Source organism: Erythrolamprus reginae, chromosome 3 (genome assembly GCF_031021105.1).
Source record: "Erythrolamprus reginae isolate rEryReg1 chromosome 3, rEryReg1.hap1, whole genome shotgun sequence".
Classification (NCBI taxonomy): domain Eukaryota; kingdom Metazoa; phylum Chordata; class Lepidosauria; order Squamata; family Dipsadidae; genus Erythrolamprus; species Erythrolamprus reginae.
Window position 1 is genome coordinate 53765215 of NC_091952.1, and position 22078 is coordinate 53787292.

The window sequence follows — 22078 nt, forward strand, 5'->3', positions numbered from 1 at the left end:
ACAAACATTACTTAAGAAGTCTTGCATTGCCAGGCAATGCATAGTATCCACATAGTTGCTTGGTAATGTGTTAAATTGCATAGTTCATAGCCAGCCCACAGTGTGGATGTGCCCTGAATGTGATCTGGCTTCTTTTTGTGACATACATCTTTGTTAAACGAACTGTTGTAAAGAGCTTTTGTATAAATCTTGTGATTATAGTGTGTGTCCTTTTCCTCTTCTTTCCTACTCTAGGGCTATCTGTGGAAGAAAGGCCACTTAAGAAGGAACTGGTGTGAGCGATGGTTTACCCTGAAGCCCAGTGATCTCTCATATTACGTGAGTGAAGAACGTAAAGAAAAGAAAGGGAGCATTTGTTTGGACAGAAATTCATGTGTGGAGGTAATTGGACATTTTTATTGCAAAAGAGCATGTTAGCCTTTTTTACTTGTAATAGTCACAAGTATAGTATGTTGTTTTATTAGGAGACTAGTAATGTATGTTAGCCTGATGCCATAAGTCTGCATTGGTTGCCGATCAGTTTCCGGTCACAATTCAAAGTGTTGGTTATGACCTATAAATGCCTTCATGGCACCGGACCAGATTATCTCAGGGACCGCCTTCTGCTGCACGAATCCCAGCGACTAGTTAGGTCCCACAGAGTTGGCCTTCTCTGGGTCCCGTCAACTAAACAATGTCGTTTGGCAGGATCCAGGGGAAGAGCCTTTTCTGTGGCGGCCCCGGCCCTCTGGAACCAACTCCCCCCAGAGATTAGAATTGCCCCCACCCTCCTCGCCTTTCGTAAGCTTCTTAAAACCCACCTCTGCCGTCAAGCATGGGGGAATTGAGATTCTTTCCCCCTTAGGCCTTTACAATTTATGCATGGTATGTTTTGTATGTATGTTTGGTTTTATAATAAGGGTTTTTAATTGTTTTACTATTGGATTGTCACATGTTGTTTTATCACTGTTGTTAGCCGGCCCGAGTCCAGGAAGAGGGGTGGCATACAAATCCAATAAATAGATAGATAGATAGATAGATAGATAGATAGATAGATAGATAGATAGAGAAAGAAAGAAAGAAAGAAAGAAAGAAAGAAAGAAAGAAAGAAAGAAAGAAAAAAAAAAGAGGTGCTTTCTCTTCCAAGCTTTAAGGTGGGTTTGAATGTGATGCTCTCCAGGTATTCTCTGATCTTGAAGAAAGTACCACACGTAAAAGCCAAAATGTAAACTTCCATTAGTTCTACATTTCTAACAAGTGCGAGATTTATATTTTCAAGAGTTAAAAAACCCCTCAAGTCATAGATAATTCTAATCAAACAAATCAAACAAACACTACAATAATTGCTTTTTAAAATTCTGTCTAGTAAAATATTTATTTACAAATTTCTTAAAACTAAAATCAGAAGTCTAAATAGAATTCCCAAGCAGATACATTTTATATTCTGGAAACTCAAATGCCAGTTAGATGGGCATTAACATTTCTGAACAGTTAGCAAATAATAATTACACTGTCCATATTGTGCTTAGTGAATAATTGACAGTATATTTCTGATTGTTGTGAGCTTCTAGCTTCTGTCACTGGACAATGTATAAATTATGAGATCAATCTTGCCCTGTTAGCATGGTCACTAGCCTAGTTATTGTATTTTATATCATTTATAATTATAAGAAATAACTAAAACATGAAAACATGCTTCCTGAGAAATTGTTTCATATAAGAATAAAATGATATACAGTATTTTATTTTAAAAATAAAGAAAAAGAACACTTTAAAAATGCACAGTTCTATTGAAAGATGGCAAAAAATATCTCAAAATAATTTCAATACAATTTGTATATTGAAACTGAATAACAGATGCCATTATAAGTTTATTAATCTTGAGGTACAACAAGGATCTCAATTGTTTTGCTATAACTGTCAGTCTCATCAGATAGACCAGATCAAAAATGGCCACATGAAGGCTACACTACTTTTATTGAATTAGTTATAATAAAAGAATCATGGAAATCTGGTTGCCTGGCACTTTTTTCATTTCCATATACTTAGGCAAATTAGGGATGCTTCTTTGGAGTGACCTCTAAATGTTACTTTGCTCTTGTTAAAATAATGTTTCAGTTCCTATTTCCTAGTTCTTGAGCATTTCTGCCTAGGTCACCTTCCTTCCTTACGGTAATAAACCTAAAAATAAACTGTAAAAATTTAGCTATTCCCCTTCAAATTCAATTTGCATTTCTGTGAAACTCTCAGCTCTGAAGAAAGTATTTGCATTATCAGCAATTAAGAGATTGACAAGAACTAGGAATTGAATATGGACTCAGGTCTATTTACATAAAGGTGGAGAAATGAGGGGCAAATTTTCCATTAGAAAAAGAGGATTAAAAAAGGAATTTGAATTGAGAAACTCTCTTGTAAGCTTCTCCCTAATTATTCTACTCCTGTAATAAACAAAAGTATCACTTCAGCCATTAGGAGATTAATATGGTGATGTCAATATATTTAAAGTTGTCTCAATGAGCTAAAAAAAGCAATTTTGTGGGTATCTACAAAATCGTAATAGGAATGTGGCTGTTCTTAAATTGGGAGACAACATAGGAAAGGGGACCATCTTCAACTAGGCTGAAAGCAATAGATTTTTTACTTACTTACTTACTTACTTACTTACTTACTTACTTACTTACTTACTTACTTACTTATTTTGCATGCCGCCCCTCTCCGAAGACTCAGGGCGGCTAACAACAATAAATAAAACAATGTAACAAATCTAATATTAAAAAATAATCTAAAAAACCCCAATTTAAGAGACCAATCATACAAACAAGCATACCATGTATAAATTCTATAAGCCTAGGGGGAAGGGGGAAAATTTCAATTCCCCCATGCCTGACGACAGAGGTGGGTTTTAAGGAGCTTGCGAAAGGCAAGGAGGGTGGGGGAAACTCTGATATCTGGGGGGAGCTGGTTCCAGAGGGTCGGGGCTGCCACAGAGAAGGCTCTTCTCCTGGGTCCCGCCAAATGACATTGTTTAGTCGACGGGACCCGGAGAAGGCCAACTCTGTGGGACCTAACCGTTCGCTGGGATTCGTGCGGCAGAAGGCGGTCCCGGAGATATTCTGGTCCGATGGCACGAAGGGCTTTATAGGTCATAACCAACACTTTAAATTGTGACCGGAAATTGATCGGCAACCAATGCAGACTGCGGAGTGTTGGTGTAACATGGGCATACCTAGGGAAGCCCATGATTGCTCTCGCAGCTGCATTCTGCACGATCTGAAGTTTCCGAACACTTTTCAAAGGTAGCCCCATGTAGAGAGCGTTACAGTAGTCGAACCTCGAGGTGATGAGGGCATGAGTGACTGTGAGCAGCTTATTAATAATGAGGTCTCCCCTGTTGCACTTGAGATTATGGCTAAGTTTTAAATTTGTCTTCTTTTCTGATTCAAAGATTTTGCCTGATAAAGATGGGAAACGTTGCATGTTCTGTGTGAAAACATCTTCACGGACCTATGAAATGAGTGCCTCAGATACCAAGCAAAGACAGGAGTGGACATTGGGTGAGTATTCATCCTGGTTCTCCCTTGAGATGATCTGAGATGAAGAAATTCAACTGCTTAAAAACAAGTGTGTCGGGGTTTTTTTAGGCAGTCTTCTTTATAGATGGCCATCGTCTTGTAAAGTAGGGGGCCTCAAACTTGGCAACTTTAAGACTTGTAGACTTCAACTCCCAGAATTCTGGGATTTGATGTCCACAAGTCTTAAAGTTGCCATGTTTGAAAACCTCTGTTGTAGAGCATGTCTGAACTTAATCAGATGGCTAATATTTTTACCAAAGATTAAAAAGCGTCTGTGCTTTAGTTTTAGTGTCAATGTTGGAACTAGTTTCAGATTTGAACATTTTAACAATGTTATTTTGGAGATCTTTATAGAGATCCTTGTGGAGAGCCAAAATTAAAGAAGTATGGAGTAGCTTTTTCCCCCTCAATTTGAAATAAAGTTTTCTTGGGTAGACTGTCCCACAGTAGAATTGCGGCCTTTTGTCACATGTTTTTTTGCTGAATTTGAAAATTAAGGGAGACTAGGATAGATCTATTTCGGCCTTATTTTGGCCTCATCAGCTAGCCATACCCACTGGGACTTGAACCTGCAACCTTTGCCTTGTAAGGCATAGAATTATCCTCTAAGCTACAGTATCCAATCCCTTCAGCTATGCAGCAGGGAAGGGTTACATATTTTTGTGTCGAATCATATATATATATATTAATATATATATTAATTCTATTAAAATTCTATTAGTGTTCCCTCGACTTTCGCAGGTCCAAACTTCGCAAAAAGTCGATACCACGGTTTCCCCAAAAATATTATTAAAAAAATACTCCATGTTTTTTTTGCACACCAAGGGTTTTCTGGGACTGCCCAATGTACAATACTGTGCGTTTTAACTCTCCTCCCTCCTCCACCTCAACCGTCCTGCTTCTTTAAATAAAAGCTCCGTTTCCGCCCCAGCCTTCCGATCCCACCCCTTTAATTCTCGGAGCGTTGGTACTTTCCATTTGAAGCCGAGCCTTACTGCTGCCTGCCGCCACCTCAGCGAGCGCAGCAAAGCCCCCTGCTTGCCGCCCCGTTGCCCCTGCGGGTTCTGGGGGTAAGTAAAACCAGGAATGGAGAAGGGAGGGAGAGGAAGGAAGGAAAGAAAGGGAGCATGTTTACTTCACGGAAATTTTACTTTCGCGGGCGGTCTTGGAACGTATCCTCCACGAAAGTCAAGGGAACACTGTACAACAGTAAAACTAATACAAGTTAAAAGAAAAGAAATGTTTCTGAAATTACACTGAGCTGGTAAGTCTGTCTATTCATGATTGTCACTTTTGCACCTCTGGAATCTGTTTTGGCAAATTGCAGAATATTGATCTAAAACTTGTAATTGGTTGATTTTACATCCTGAGGGAAAAGGTGTTCCTAAAAGAGCAATGCCTCCGGAACCGCCTGCTACCGCACGAATCCCAGCGACCAATAAGGTCCCACATAGTTGGCCTTCTCCGGGTCCTGTCAACTAAACAATGTCGTTTGGCGGGCCCCAGGGGAAGAGCCTTCTCTGTGGCGGCCCCGGCCCTCTGGAACCAACTCACCCCAGAGATTAGAACTTCCCCCACCCTCCCTGTCTTTTGTAAACTACTCAAGACTCACTTATACCGCCAGGCATGGGGGAGTTGAGATATTCCTTTCCCCTAGACCATTACAATTTATGCATGGTATGTTTGTGTGTATGTTTGGTTTTATAATAAGGGTTTTTAGTTGTTTTAGTATTGGATTATTGCATGCTGTTTTTATCATTGTTGTTAGCCGCCCCGAGTCTACGGAGAGGGGCGGCATACAAATCCAATCAATAATAATAATAATAATAATAATAATAATAATAATAATAATAATAATGCTGATGCTTCTGTTCCCTTGGCAGCCATCCAGATGGCAATCCGTCTCCAAGCGGAAGGTAAGAAGTCTCTGCACAAGGACTTAAAGCAGAAGAGGAGGGAGCAGCGGGAGCAGCGAGAACGAAAGAAGGCTGCCAAGGAAGAGGAATTGCAACACCTGAAGCAGCTTCAGGAAGAAAAGGAGCGCAAGCTGCAGGAACTGGAGCTGCTCAAAGAGGCTCAGAAGCAAGCAGAACTTTTACTCCAGGAAGAAGAGCAACGGCGCCAGCAGCAACACGAGGAGATGCAGAAGATGTTGGAAATCCAGCTCCAGGAAGCAGAACAGGTGTGCACACTCAGAGAAGTCCCTGGGAGATCCATACCCTGTTAAAGATATTATGTCAATCAGTGAAAAGGAAATGATTAGAATCTTACGCCATTTTTGAATGGCTTGCTCAGCTCCACAGGTTCTTCTCGTGTAAAACGTGTCCCTGGTTGAGTTAGAAAGCATCTACCATATTTTTCGGAGTATAAGATGCACCAGAGTATAAAACACACCTTAGTATTTATTTATTTATTTATCTATTTATCTATTTATCTATCTATTTATTCATTCATTCATTCAATTTTTATGCCGCCCTTCTCCTTAGACTCAGGGTGGCTTACAACATGTTAGCAATAGCACTTTTTTAACAGAGCAAGGCTATTGTCTCCACAATCTGGGTCCTCATTTTACCCACCTCTGAAGGATGGAAGGCTGAGTCAACCTTGAGCCGGTGATGAGATTTGAACCGCTGACCTTCAGATCTACAAGTCAGCTTCAGTGGCCTGCAGTACAGCACTCTACCTGCTGCGCCACCCCTTTTGGGGAGGAAAATAGGGAACAGAATGTACTTGCTAGATATTCTTTGGGCTAGCGTCCTTAGTCTGGTCAGCTTCACCACATTATTTTATCCCTTGGTTTGGGCTGGAAAGAAACATTTGGGGCAAGTTATAGCAATGAAAAAAAACCCTGCAAAGACTTAGGCCTTGGGAAACATTCTTGACAAAGACTAACAATGAAAGAGCTTGCAAGACCTGGAAACATCTTTAGCAACTGGTTAGGGCTGGAAAGAAACATTTGGAGCAAGTTAGAGCAATGAAAAAACCCTGCAAAGACTTAGGGCTTGGAAAATATTCTTTGCAAAGAGTAACAATGAAAGAACCTGCAAGATAAGAGCTGGGAAGATCGTTAGCACCTAATTAGGGAAAAAAAGCTTTGAAAAAGCTACGTTTAGAGTATAAGATGCACCTGAATTTTCAACCTCTTTTAGGGAGGAAAAAGGTGTGTCTTATATTCTGAAAATATTTGAAATGCAAACAGTAATGAAAGCTGGCCTTACTTAACTAAAGTTGAACGTTATAATTTAGTTGCCTAATTACTGTAAACATGGCTTTTTTATGATATCCCTAATTAGCTAAGAGCAGATAAACAGATCAAGAGTAAAAGAGGCAGCGGGGAAAGGGGAAGAATAATGGGCAAATATGTGCTATGATCACACAGAATGTGGTGAAGGGGGATGTACAGTCTCATCCAGTTTCTTATGTAGGCATAAAGAAGCAGACTAAATATTTATGGTTTATTACCGTACAGGTTGTAACATGCTTCTTAATAACATGGTGAACTAGTAAGCTGCTTGCCTTCAGGGATAGATTCACTATAGGTATGGAGCTGCCATGAGTTTTCTACTTCCTGTTGTCTGTGATATATACTCTTGACATTTTTAATGCCGACAAAGCTCTAAAAGGAATTGCATTGCATCTGGTAGTACTCTGATTCTGTATGAAATGAACAGCAGAAAGGAATCTTTTAAATGTGTACAGTAGAACTTTCTGAACAATCACGTTATCCAATTTAGGATCACAGTGACCTCTGTCTGCCAGAAAGGGTAATGCAAAAGCCTTAAATGCCATCATAGCCTAGTCTAGTGTTTTAAATGTGGGACTAAGAAGTCACTTGCTCTCGTTCCATCTACTACATAGGATTGGTGGTTTGGGAAACAAGAAACAGAGGAAATAATGCAATGTAAACTCTGTTGAGCTTCTCAAGGGAAGATGTGCTATAAATCTAACAATTAATCAAGGTTCTTTGATCTAGGATTTACCTGTTTTAAGTAATGCTATATCATTTGCACAAATAGGCATATACAGTAATGGGCTGACGCCCCCACTGGGGCGGGACGCAATGGGGGTAATAAGTTTATGCACTATTTATTAAATACTTAATAGGTTTTTTTAATTGTCCTTCTCTAGTACCATAGTATGATCCTTAATTACTTTTAAAATAGAAAATCATTGAATAGTATGTTTTTAATCATTAATGCTTTAATCATTTTAATCATTATCTAGAACTGAACTTTTATAGCAATTAAAGAAAATTGAGCTACTTGCCTAATCTGTTATCATACTGAATCTTGTGGGTTCAGTACAAAGCTTTAAAATGTTATTGTGCTCCTCAACAGATAATGCTGTCTGACATTTGTCCTTTTTGTGGCTATTCAAATAATGTGATTTAATCAACTGAAAAAGAGTCCAAGCACCTATTTGAAAACTTATCTTGGTCGGCAAGCCACTCCCACCCAGTCACATGACCTTTAAGCCACCTCCTGGTCACATGATTGTCAAGCCACTCCCACCTGGTCACATGGCCGGCAAGCCACTCCTACCAGCCACATGACCATCAAGCCACACCCACCAAATAAGATACACCCACAGTGTGGCAGTAAAAATTTTGGCAGCCCATCACTGGGCATATAGATTCAGCTTTATAACTAGAGGTCCAAGGAACCTCAAAGAATAAGAGTATCCTCCATCAGTTTTGACATATCATCATTAGTGACTTATATCTGCCTTCTCCAGCTATGGTTGGCCATCATCTCCACCCACTATTGATTGATTGATTGATTTATTGATTGATTGATTTATTGATTGATTGATTTATTGATTTGATTTGATTTGATTTGTATGCCGTCCCTCTCCGTAGACTCGGGGCGGCTAACAACAGTGATAAAAAACAGCATGTAACAATCAAATATTAAAACAACTAAAAAAAACCCTTATTATAAAACCAAACATACATACAAACATACCATGCATAAATTGTAAAGGCCTAGGGGGAAAAGGTATCTCAGTTCCCCCTTGCCTGACGGATAGATGTGGGTTTTAAGGAGCTTACGAAAGGCGAGGAGGGTGGGGGCAATTCTAATCTCTGGGGGGAGTTGGTTCCAGAGGGCTGGGGCTGCCACAGAGAAGGCTCTTCCCCTGGCTCCCGCCAAACGACATTGTTTAGTTGACGGGACCCGGAGAAGGCCCACTAATCCAATAACCTAAAATGTGGCAGGTTAATGGGCGAGTGTGGATTTTATATGGAAAATGATAAAATTGTTAGTGTATGGATAAAGCAAGAGACTTTATCAGTTACCAACTTCACCAACTATTGCTGAGGACTAGGTTGCTTTTAGTCGGGGTTCATCCTGGCTGCTCACAGCTTTTATTTCACCCGCCTACAGGCTCGGGCTTCCATGCAAGCAGAGATGGTTCTGAAGGAGGCAGAGGCAGAACGTCAACGCAAGCGCATTGCAGAACTGGAAGACATGCAGCAACGACTCCAAGACGCTCTGCAGCAGGAGGTGAAAGCTCGTCAAGATGAAGAGGCTGTGAGATATGAACAAGCCAGGTAGTAAATGCTGAATAGCACTGATATATTGTAACTTCGGGAAATAATTGGGTTAATAAGAAAAGCAAATAAGAAAATACAAATGATTTTGGCAATATAATTCTGATTATTTCTGACAGGGATCCCCAAACTTGGCAACTTGGGGAGTTGCGGTCCACAAGCATAAAAGTTGCCAAGTTTGAAGACTTCTGATTTATGTATTGAATTTATTGTTACGACATTCCTACTTTGAAATATCTCAAAGACAATATATAATTATGTACCTGATTAAAGTGAAGGAAAAACATTGAAATATTAACAAATGAAATTATAATAAAGTATTTATGTGTAAAAGATACATAATAAAAACATAAGGGGGTAAGCTACTTTTCACAGGAAAAGCCTGAATGAAAAGGTGGGTCTTCAAGAGTGCTAAAACCAGGGGTGGGCTGCTGCCCGGATGGGGGGTGGGAACTCAGTGTGGTAGCAAAAGTGGAGCTCCACCCCAGAGCACCCAATTTGCACTGACAGTTGTTGGAAGAAAATGCAGGGCGTCCTGCATAAGCCATGCCCACAGTGTGGTAGTAAGCATTTTGGTAGCCCTTCACTGGCTAAAACATAGGCATCTTCCAAATGCCAGGGTATACCATGGATACCACCACAGAGAAGCTGCTCATTTGAAATGAATCACAGGATTGAAATGGTGCAAGACGATACAGAGAAAAGCCAGAGAAGAAACAGATGTGAATTCCTTAAAAAGAAAATTCCCAGCAAATTCCTTCTCCCTCACTTTATTTATTTATTTATTTATGTTTATGTTTTTATTTATTTATTTATTTATTTATTGGATTTGTATGCCGCCCCTCTCCGGAGACTCGGGGCGGCTAACAGCAATAATAAAACAATGTACAATAATAAACCAATAAATACTAAAAAAGATTAAAAATCCATTAATATAAAAAACCAAACATACATACAGACATACCATACATGAAATTGTAAAGGCCCAGGGGGAAAGAGCATCTCAATCCCCCCATGCCTGGCGGCAGAGAGGTGGGTTTTAAGTAGCTTACGAAAGCAAGGAGGGTGGGGGCAATTCTAATCTCTGGGGGGAGTTGGTTCCAGAGGGCCGGGGCCACCACAGAGAAGGCTCTTCCCCTGGGTCCCGCCAAGCGGCATTCTTTAGTTGACGGGACCTGGAGAAGACCCACTCTGTGGGACCTAACCGGTCGCTGGTATTCGTGCAGCAGAAGACGGTCCCTGAGATATGACATCATAAGCGACCATTCCCAGATAAGGGGGCAATCTGTTCCTTTTGCAGAGCAGAATTACTAATTTCTTTCATAATGTTGTGGGTTTCTTATTAATCGTGGGACTAATCCAAACTTTAGACACTTAATCGTGAGAATGAATTAAAATCCTGTCTAACTTTGTCAGATTGCTGTCAGAGGAGGAGGAGAAACTGAAGCAGCTGATGAAATTGAAGGAAGAACAGGAAGAATATATTATCAAGGCCCAACATGAAAAACTGGCTCTCAAGCAAGAGATGGAAAGCAAGAGCAAGTTTTTGGAAGAAACTAAACTGCAGTTGGAAGAAGTCAGATTTAATAGGGAGAGGATGGACCAAGATGTCATGGTAAGCACTGAAGCTATGCCCGTTTCTTCCTCTTTTGAAGAAGTTTTGTTATTTCAAACCTAGGATTTTTATCCCCCATTTCATACCCTTTAGCAACAATTCCCAATCTTTTTGATACGAGGAGCCAGTTTCGTGGAAGACAGTTTTTCCAGGGACTGAGGGAGAAGGCGCACACAACCTAGATCCCATGCGTGCAGAGTTTTGCTCATCTGCAGTTGTGTTGCCTGGTTCCTACACCAATGGTGGGTTCCTAACGGTTTGCCCCAATTCGAGCGAATGGGTAGAGACGGTGGGAGGATCTGCCCACTCAGTCTGATGTCATCATGGACAATCTGCACATGTGCAGAAACGGCGCATGCGCGCAAATCTCCAAACCAGTAGCAATGCAGTACACAGAACTATAATCTGTGACATGGAGGTTGGGGACTCCTGCTTATGAAACATGCTATTCCCAGAGGTGAGGCAAGTTTCTATTCTAATATTCCAAAAAAAAGTGTTAAGATCTAGCTTTACCAATAAGCTTGAAGGTCTAAAAAAGTATGATGCAGTCCTGGGGATGGTTGGTGGCCTGAGGACACTCCCATTCCCTTGTTAACCTCCTAGACTTTTGACCTTTGTATCTGGAAGTTTTAACCTCTTTGTGCTTTTATTTATATATTTATTTGATTTTATTACATGTTATAAGACGCTCGGGATTATTTAGGTGAGATGGGCATGTAGAAATTAAACTAATAAACAAACACACACACACACACACACACACACACATACATACCAACATACATATAGGCAGACCTTCCATGTCATTCTGTATTGCTGTAACTAACATTTCCATTGTAATATTTTCTCAGTATTAAAAAAGGAGCTTACTGATATCAAAATACTCTTAAATGTTACATTTTTAAAGTGTTAATCTGAGTGCTCTTACAAGTGCTGTTGCTGGTATTATAGTATGAAAATGACCAAAAGCTTTTTAGGTTTTTATTTTTAAAATATTTAATTTTAATTTTGTTGCTGTTATTATTATTTATTATTATGCAGTCATTTACTGTTGATTAATTTATGCAATCTAAACTAAAGAGTCCCCAAGCAGAGAGCAAATACACTATAGAAAAGATTATCTCAGATGTGTACCTCCACTATAATTGAATATTCAAGACAGGAGTTTCAAAACCAAACTTTGTAAATACTTGCCGCATTGATTTAGTTTGGCAGTCGGCATGATTCAAATTGATTCATATATTGAAAAATATGTAATTTAAAACAGTATTGTTGTAAAGGTTTAAATTAATTCAGTAAGGTTGATATGATTCATTGAATTTAGTGAAACTATTAGAATCTATGTTTACAAATCTACTAAATGCTGCTATTTTTCTGCTAATTTAATTGATTTTTAACGTTATTAGGGTTCTAAGTAATGGATGATTGGGATAAATTTGCTTGTGGTTACGAATCGAATGACTGGTACGATTGGATGGGCGAGGGCGGGGGCGGGGGGGGATATGGTATGGATGAGTGTATCGATAGTAGTGTGAATGATATGTCTGGCCCACCTGACGCCCGGGAGACAGGAGAGGGAGGGGCACCGATCTCTGGGGTGGCAGGGGGTCGGAATATCCCTGTGTTGCTGGGGAGAGGCAGATATGGCGGGGGCCACAGAGTTAGCCGTTCCAGGGGAACGAGGGACCGTTGCTTAATAACGGTCCCCTGTTCTGGCTCTGTGAGCCCAATCTTGGGTACTGGTGATGAGTGTAACTCTGGCCCTGGGCTCAGGTTGCTGCTGTTGAATGCCAGGTCGGTGGTTAATAAAGCTCTCCTCATCCGGGATTTGATCCTGGATGAGGAGGCCGACCTGGCATGTATTACTGAAACCTGGCTGGGCCCGGAGGGAGGTGTTCCTCTCTCTGAAATTTGCCCAGCCGGGTTTCAGATATGGCATCAACCGCGACCCCAGGTGAGGGGGGGAGGAGTGGCTATTGTAGCCAGGGAGAGCCTTTGCCTGCGTAGACTCATTGCTCCGGAAATAGCGGGTTGCGAGTCTCTCTTGATGAAGTTGGACTTAGGAGTTCAGGTGGGCTTATTTCTCACGTACCTGCCTCCCAGCTGCGTGTCAAAAGCCCTGCCTGTGCTACTCGAGGAGGTAGCCGGGTTGGCGGTAGAGTTCCCCAGACTTATTGTCTTGGGGGACTTCAATCTGCCGTCACTCGGCGAAACCTCTGGGTTGGCACAGGAGTTCATGGCCACCATGACAGCCGTGGACCTGACTCAAGTAGTTCAGGGTCCGACTCACGAGGGAGGGCACGCACCTGACATGGTATTCCTCTCCGAGCAATTGAGTAATGGTCTGAGACTAAGGGGCTTAGAAGTGTTGCCTTTGTCATGGTCAGACCATTTTCTACTACGGCTTGACTTCCTGGCTCCAATCCTCCCCCGCAGGGAGGCGGAACCAATGAAGATGTTCCGCCCCAGGCGCCTGATGGACCCAGAGGGCTTTCAGACGGCGCTTGGGGTTATTCCAGAGGCACTCGTCCACAGTTCGGCGGAGTCTCTCGCGGAGGCCTGGAACAGGGCTGCAGCGGGGGCTCTTGACCGGATTGCGCCTTTGCGACCTCTCCATGGCGCTAGACCCCGTAGAGCCCCATGGTTCAACGAGGAGCTCCGGGAGTTGAAACGCCAAAAGAGACGTCTAGAGAAGCGATGGAGGAAGAGTAGGTCTGAATCCGATCGAACACTTGTAAGAGCTTTTATTAAGACTTACAAAGTGGCGCTCAAGGCGGCAAGATGCGCGTACCATGCCGCCTTGATTGCATCAGCGGAATCCCGCCCGGCCGCTCTGTTTCGGGTGACCCGCTCCCTTCTCAACCAGGGGGGAGTTGGGGAGCCCTTACAGAGTAGTGCCGAGGATTTTAACACGTTTTTCGCTGATAAAGTTGCTCGGATCCGGGCCGATCTCGACTCCAATTGTGTAACAGAGTCGACTGACAACGAGTCAGTCGAGGTGACTGGGGCACGTACTTGTCCACCTGTCTGGGAAGAGTTTGATCTGGTGACACCTGAGGAAGTGGACAAGGTCATCGGAGCTGTGAGTTCCGCCACCTGTTTACTGGATCCGTGTCCCTCCTGGTTGGTTTCGGCCAGCAGGGAGGTGACACGGAGCTGGGCCCAGGAGATTACCAACGCTTCCTTGGGGAGGGGAGTTTTTCCATCACTCTATAAAGAAGCGCTTGTGCGCCCCCTCCTCAAGAAGCCCTCTCTGGACCCAGCCGTACTTAACAACTATCGTCCAGTCTCCAACCTTCCCTTTATGGGGAAGGTTGTCGAGAAGGTGGTGGCACTCCAGCTCCAGCGGTCCTTGGAAGAAGCCGATTATCTAGGTCCCCAGCAGTCGGGTTTCAGGGCCGGTTACAGCACGGAAACCGCTTTGGTCGCGTTGATGGATGATCTCTGGCGGGCCCGGGACAGGGGTTTATCCTCTGTCCTGGTGCTCCTTGACCTCTCAGCGGCTTTCGATACCATCGACCATGGTATCCTTCTGCACCGGCTGGAGGGGTTGGGAGTGGGAGGCACTGTCCTTCAGTGGTTCTCCTCCTACCTCTCTGGCCGGTCGCAGTCGGTGGTAGTGGGGGGCCAGAGGTCGACTCCTAGGTTTCTCCCTTGTGGGGTGCCTCAGGGGTCGGTCCTCTCCCCCCTGCTATTCAACATCTACATGAAACCGCTGGGCGAGATCATCCAAGGACATGGGGTGAGGTATCATCAATATGCGGATGATACCCAGCTTTACATCTCCACCCCATGCCCAGTCAACGAAGCGGTGGAAGTGATGTGCCGGTGCCTGGAGGCTGTTGGGGCCTGGATGGGTGTCAACAGACTCAAGCTCAACCCGGATAAGACGGAGTGGCTGTGGGTTCTGCCTCCCAAGGACAATCCCATCTGTCCGTCCATCACCCTGGGGGGGGAATTATTGACCCCCTCAGAGAGGGTCCGCAACTTGGGCGTCCTCCTCGATCCACAGCTCACATTAGAACAACATCTTTCAGCTGTGGCGAGGGGGGCGTTTGCCCAGGTTCGCCTGGTGCACCAGTTGCGGCCCTATCTGGACCGGGACTCATTGCTCACAGTCACTCATGCCCTCATCACCTCGAGATTCGACTACTGTAATGCTCTCTACATGGGGCTACCTTTGAAAAGTGTTCGGAAACTTCAGATCGTGCAAAATGCAGCTGCGAGAGCAGTCATGGGCCTACCTAGGTATGCCCATGTTTCACCATCACTCCGCAGTCTGCATTGGTTGCCGATCAATTTCCGGTCACAATTCAAAGTGTTGGTTATGACCTTTAAAGCCCTTCATGGCATCGGACCAGAATATCTCCGAGACCGCCTCCTGCCGCACGAATCCCAGCGACCGATTAGGTCCCACAGAGTGGGCCTTCTCCGGGTCCCGTCAACTAAACAATGTCGGTTGGCGGGCCCCAGGGGAAGAGCCTTCTCTGTGGCGGCCCCGGCCCTCTGGAACCAACTCCCCCCGGAGATTAGAACTGCCCCTACTCTTCCTGCCTTCCGTAAACTCCTTAAAACCCACCTTTGCCGCCAGGCATGGGGGAACTAAAACATCTCCCCCGGGCACGTTTAATTTATGCATGGTATGTCTGTGTGTGTGACTGTTAGCATATGGGGTTTTTTAAATATTTAAATATTTTAAATCTGTCTGATTGCTTATGATTTGTTTTTTACATGTTGTGAGCCGCCCCGAGTCTTCGGAGAGGGGCGGCATACAAATCTAAGTAATAAATAATAAATAAATAAATAAGTGGAGTAGTTGGTCAGCCATACTTCATGGCTGGAATTCATTACTTCTTTGGTACTTTCAAGTACGGAGTACTATTACTACAGATAGTTTTAATCATTTGCTTAACTAAATACAGGGTTTTTTGGGAGGGGCAAGGGCTAAACTGGGAAGTCAAAAACAAATGTTCCAGAAAAAAATCTCATTGTGAGTTAACAATATTATACCACTAGATGGCATGCACTAACCTGTTAATTATGTTGTTTTAAAAACTAATATAACAACATGCCAAGTTCTCAGGAAATTAATTTTTTTTTAAAGTCATTCTCTTATAAAGATTTGCCCATTTAATTTTTAAAATTGAAAATAATTATTTAATTAAAATTGAAAATAATTATTTAATTAAAATTGAAAATAATTATTTAATTAAAATTGAAAATAATTATTTAATTAAAATTGAAAATAGTTATTTAAAATTGAAAATAATTATTTAATTAAAATTGAAAATAATTATTTAATTAAAATTGAAAATAATTATTTAATTAAAATTGAAAATAATTATTTAAATAATTATTGAAAATAATTATTTAAAAGTCATTTTAATTCTAATTGGTGCACGAAACTGTGTAATTGTGTGCACCGAAAAAAATGCATCATTCCATTCAAGAATTGTTTCATATTTCTTTGCATTTTCAATACTATTTGCTGAGTAGAATTAAAGAACTGTATCTAAGCATACTTATAAAATTATGGCTGCAAATTGAGATAGATCAGATTTTTCATAAGGATGCTCCAAAATGGGAAAACTGATCTAGTGTTAGCCTTTCAAGAGAGACCCGGATCAGGAAACACACTGCACATGATCAGAACTATATTTTATTGAAACAGGTTATTACAAAAGAATCTTGTAAATCTGTTGCATTGTTGCATGCTTCCCTCTTCAGTGAATCGGGGAGGAGTCTCTTCTTAATGCTATCAGCTTTCCCAGAACTTAAAGAATGCTTCCATTCTGTTTATTTACATAATGATTTCTGATTAGCTTCTTCAAGGCTGGTTCCTTGGCTATCTACAGCTAGTTACTTACGGTATATCATCTGATCTCATCTATTTGATTTATTTACTATGTGAATACAAAACAGCTCACCAGAGCTCAACACAACCCTACTTTTAATATCCCTGTTTTTGATTTTTTTTACATTTTAAGGGGCTGGTGATCAGCTTTAACATTTCAGTTTCAAAATTGCTTGCTCTAAATAGAATTTGCTTGCCCAAATTATGTCTGTAGAGTAGTGTTTTGCAACCTTGGCAGCTTGAAAATGTATGGACTTCAACTGCCAGAATTGCCCAGCCAACATGTTAGCTGAGGAATTCTGGAAGCTGAAATCCACACAGCTTCAAGTTGCTGAGGCTGAAAAACATTGGTGTAGAGCCGGGGTGGTTTCTGGATCCATTTGCTGCCAGTTTACTCAGGGTCACGCCTTGCGTGCACATTTTGCACAGGGCCTCCCTGCAGCAATAAAAAAATAGCTTCTGCGCATGCGCAGAAACAAAATCTAGGATGGCAGTATCCACTTTGTCCTGCCTGTCGGCGACTACTTCAGCTTCAACCACAGTAACACAAGAGCACACAACAGATTTAAACTTAATATTAACCGCTCCAAACTTGACTGTAAAAAATATGACTTCAGTAACCAAGTTGTCGAAGCGTGGAACTCATAACCAGACTCCATAGTGTCATCCCCAAACCCCCAACACTTTACCCTTAGATTATCTACGGTTGACCTATCCAGATTCCTAAGAGGTCAGTAAGGGGCGAGTACAAGTGCACTAGAGTGCCTTCCGTCCCCTGTCCTATTGCTCTCCTATATCTCCTATTCCTTTCTTCTATTCCTATATCTCTTCTTCTATTCTTTCATTGATATGTTCTATTACTTTATCTTCTTTTCTATTATTTCTTAGATATATTTTACTATGAGTATCTCCTCTATAACCTTCATCATATATTTTACTATGTGTATATAGATATATACCCACTGAAACCCTCATTGTGTATTGGACAAAATAAATAAACAAACAAACAAACAAACAAACAAACAGACCGGCTCTGTGATGTCATCACTGGGTTGCTAACGGTTCTAAAGAACCAGTTAGAACCGGTAGGAACCATCTCTGGTGTAGATCAGTGGTCTCCAACCTTGGCAACTTTAATCCTGGAGTAATTTAAGTCCCAGAATTCCCCAGTCACCTTTACCAGGCTTAAAATCACCAAGGTTGGAGACCCCTGGTGTAGAGGATGCTTGGTGAGTATCCCATTTCTCATGAAGTTTGACCAAAGAGGACAAAGGAGAGCTTTCTCTGCAGATACTTCTAACCTATGGAATATTCGCCATTAGAAGCTTAAGAAACATGTCCTCGCTTCTAACATTCTAAAAAGCTTTAAAATCACAATTTTTAAAAATGCATTTGGCAACTGAAGGTACCTGAGTTTGGGATGAATCCTGTTCGATGTTAAAGACATCATGAATTTATAATACTGTGGTTGTTGATTGGGCATTGATATATTGATCGTGTTGATTTGTTGTTTACTGTATTGTTACCTATTGCATGTTGTTTGTAAGCCCTTTCAGAGTCTGGTGATTCAAGAGACATCAAACATTTTGCAGTAAGTAAACAGTCCTTGGCTCCAATGGTCTGCCCTGCCCTTTCCCTAATCTTCCCAACTATCTCCTTTTAAAAATTTCATCCTAGCAATCAGTGTCCTTGGATTTTTCCCACTCTCCCCCTGCCCCCTCTGAAATGCTTCTCCCAAAGTTTGCATTTCAGAGTTGTGCCTGGATTAAATGTGTCCGGTCATGGACCATTCAAAACTAGCTGTTCTCTGTGTGGATCATTCTGTACATATCTACTTAAATATTTTTGGAAGGAAAATATTTCAAAGGTTTTAAAAAATGCAAGAAAGAAACAGAGCTCTTTAAAGAAGTTGTCACGACCACTTCGCTCAGGACAATCCTTCTCCTTAATGGGGAATTTTATATCTTCGAATTGCAAAACTGAATCCTGCTCTTTTTCTGTTTCCCTTCTTAATAGATATTCCATATTTTAAAAAAGCTAGAGAAGAAATAGTAAAATAACATAAGAGATTAACTGATAACTATTTTCCCCTTGTGAAATTCTGTAACACAATTCTTTATAAAACTTTGTCTGAAAAGAACCTGAGAATTGTATCCCAGAGTTTGTGATGATATTTCAAGGAGAGAGCCTTTTTTGATTTAATGCTGGCACTGTTGCCTCAAGAAATTCCTACAGTTTGAATTGTTTCGGTTCTTTTTCTTCTAGCCAGAAGTGATTACAGAAAGTGCTCTTAATTGATTAATTGTCTTCATGTAACATTCTAGGCCATTTGCATTTTCTGTAGAAGAGGATATGATGTATTTTTCGTTCTATAAGACACATTCCCCCCCAACCTCCAAAAGTGGGTGGAAATGTCTGTGTGTCTTATAGAGCGAAAGTTACCGAAGCCCCGACTACCCATTGCTTCCCACCTTTTGGCCTCTGCCTCCCAGCAATTTGAATCCTTGCAGCAAACAGCAAACAGCTTGGTCACCTTCAGCACAGCCTGATTTAGCATGAGCAGCTGATTGGCAGTTGTATTGGCCTCTCAAAATACCACCAATCAGCAGTTCCAGGCTGTGGGGATTGCTGTCACCCGTTGCCGCCGCCAATACCCATTGCTGCTGCCGTCTATTGCCGTCTCCACATACCCTGTTTTTGGCCTCCACTTCCTCCATTTTTGGCCTCTGCACACCCCAATTTTGGCCCATTCCAGGCAGCCACCAGGATCACCACCATTGCCTATCACTGCTGAACGGACCAAAAATGTCGGCGTAAGGAGGCTGAAATAGGGCACATGGAGGCAGAGATGGGCAGTGGCAATCTCTGCAGCCTGGAACAGCTGATCAGCTGTATTCCAGGAGACCGATCCTACCCCCAGTCAGCTGCACATGATGTGCTGAAGCTGACCAAGCTGTTTGCTGCAAGAAAGCAAATTGCTGAGAGGCAGAGACAGATTTTTTCCTTGCGTTCGGAGCATCTTATAATGTGAAAAATATGGTATATAGTTCAGGGTTGTACTATGGAATCCTTGATGTTTTTGTTTACGCACACACACACACACACACAGAGTAGTTTTCTCCTTGGTAAGTTCCTTGATATGGGTATTGTTTTCTGATTAATTGTATTTTTGTTTCTCAATATAATATCAACTTTTTTCAGTATGTATGATGGCTGCATTCAGTTGATTCACAGTTTATAATTCACTAAGTGTTTACCACTCTTGTTGCTTAGAAATTACAAATATTTTAAGTAGAGATAGCACCCGAATCTCTTTTTCCCCTCTCTCCTATTGCAGATAGCCCAACAAAAGCTCCAGCAAGCCAGCACCAATGTAAAGCACTGGAACATTCAGATGAACCGACTGATGCACCCCATTGCTCCTGGAGGTATGACTGCGGAAATATTCAGCTATGTAGCAAATTATACAATTGTAACCATAAGCCTTGTTTCAGGCTTGCAAGTTAAGCACACACAAATTTACGATTATCTGGCTGCCAAGGAATAATCTTGTGCTTTTTGAATAGACATTGTGTTTGCGTTTGATCTTCCTCCAGAATTTATGACCACAATTGTTTTAAAGATTATTTGTTTTCTTCTACAAGAGAACAGATGTCCAGGTTGAAGTCCAGCAATCTGGAATATTCCATTTGTTTGTATGTTCTTTGCTATTATTTCCTACCATTGCTAAGTTCTACTTCAAGAGAGGCAGTTTATAATTTCTAAAACATATGCATTCTGTGTACTTGCAGTAACAGTGATTTGATTTGATTTATTGGATTTGTATGCCGCCCCTCTCCGGAGACTCGGGGCGGCTAACAACAATAATAGAACAGTATACACAATAATCCAATAGTAAAAACAATTAAAAGCCCATTAAAGTAAAAACCAAACATACATTCAGACATACCATGCATAAAAATGTAAAGGCCTAGGGGGAAAGAGTGTCTCAGTTCCCCCATGCCTGACGGCAGAGGTGGGTTTAAGTAGTTTACGAAAGGCAAGGAGGGTGGGGGCAATTCTAATCTCTGGGGGGAGTTGGTTCCAGAGGGTCGGGGCTGCCACAGAGAAGGCTCTTCCCCTGGGTCCCGCCAAGCGGCATTGTTTAGTTGACGGGACCCGGAGAAGAACCACTCTGTAGGACCTAACTGGTCGCTGGGATTCGTGCAGCAGAAGGCGGTCCCTGAGATAATCTGGTCCGGTGCCATGAAGGGCTTTATAGGTCATAACCAACACTTTGAATTGTGACCGGAAACTGATGGGCATATGCCTAGTAATTTGCCCCATAACTTCTTAAAATAAAAATGAATTTGCCATGTGCTTTTCTTTTCCATTTTATAGAAAAGCGTTCAATGACAAGTGGAGGATTCCCTGGCTTTAATCCTGCAATCCTGTCCAGAAAAGAGTCATCTGTCAAATTGAAACAAAATATGGAAAAAAAGATATCTGACCTTGAGAAGAATGAAAGCAAAGAAAATGTAAACGGAGAGACAGAGAAGCAGAAGCTGATGCCAGAAAAAGAGGAATCTGGCTCAGAAACCCCTTGTTTAGCTTCGGAAGAAAAATAAACCCACTTAATAGGAATCCAAGGACCAGAATATGAGTGTCATGGCAGCTGAATGATGATTATAGTCTATAAATAGTGAACATATGTAAAGATTGTACAGGGAAGAATTGTGATGATCTCTGCAGTTAAGCCACAAAGTATCATGCAGTTCAATTTGTGTGCTAGCGTTATCCCTGAAAGTCTACACCTACACATATAAATATTGCTTCCTGTTAGAAACTTCAGAAGTATGATTGAAATATGGGATTATGGTTTCCCCACCCCATGCTCTATTTCGTTTCAGCAGATGAAGAAGAGTGCTGGTAATGGTGTATCCTACTATGATATTAAAAGTTCTAACAGTTGGTGGTCACAATAACCACTGCTGTAATATGCCAAGAATTCTGCCATTCTCTCCAAAAAATAATAATTGTAAAATATATTGTCTGAACAATTGAAATGTGTTACAAAAATTGAGTCTTTTTCTTTTTTGACGTGTCATTAGTTGCGGTAACTATTTGTGTCATCCAGCTAACCTTGTATTATTAATAAGTTGAAAGGAAATAACCAGAGTTTATGTAATTTTTGAAAATGTTATGTTCCTAATGTCAATGAGACAAATCAGCATTTACCGTGTTTCCCCGAAAGTAAGACAGTGTCTTACTTTCTTTTTACCCCCAAAAGCCCCACTACGTCTTACTTTCGGGGTATGTCTTACATTGGAAAAAAATTGAAAGGGTCACGTTCCCGAAGGCATCTCCCCAGAGTCCAGAAGGGCAGCCGCGGGACAGGAGCCTCGTGAGCCCTTTTCCAAGTTCAACCTCAGGGCTCCAAGCGGCGTGCACGCGTGGAGCCACAGACGCGTGTTGGGGAAGCGTGTGTCTGGAGGGGAGGAGCCGCTCTGCACAGTTGGGCAGCCCCA

At 41.8% G+C, this 22078-nt stretch overlaps 1 protein-coding gene across 3 annotated transcripts in view; it reads left to right on the forward strand.

Moving 5' to 3' along the window:
• The window catches only part of DEF6 (DEF6 guanine nucleotide exchange factor), a 77609-nt gene extending 55980 nt beyond the window's left edge, over positions 1 to 21629 (forward strand). For all 3 annotated transcript variants that reach the window (XM_070745333.1, XM_070745332.1, XM_070745331.1), the window contains exons 5-11: positions 235 to 381; positions 3425 to 3533; positions 5435 to 5733; positions 8936 to 9102; positions 10519 to 10717; positions 19909 to 19999; positions 20952 to 21629. In XM_070745333.1, coding sequence (XP_070601434.1) covers positions 235 to 381; positions 3425 to 3533; positions 5435 to 5733; positions 8936 to 9102; positions 10519 to 10717; positions 19909 to 19999; positions 20952 to 21178 — 1239 coding nt within the window. In that variant the 3' untranslated portion in view covers positions 21179 to 21629. The remainder of the gene's footprint in view (positions 1 to 234; positions 382 to 3424; positions 3534 to 5434; positions 5734 to 8935; positions 9103 to 10518; positions 10718 to 19908; positions 20000 to 20951) is intronic.
• The last annotated feature ends 449 nt before the right edge of the window (positions 21630 to 22078 follow it).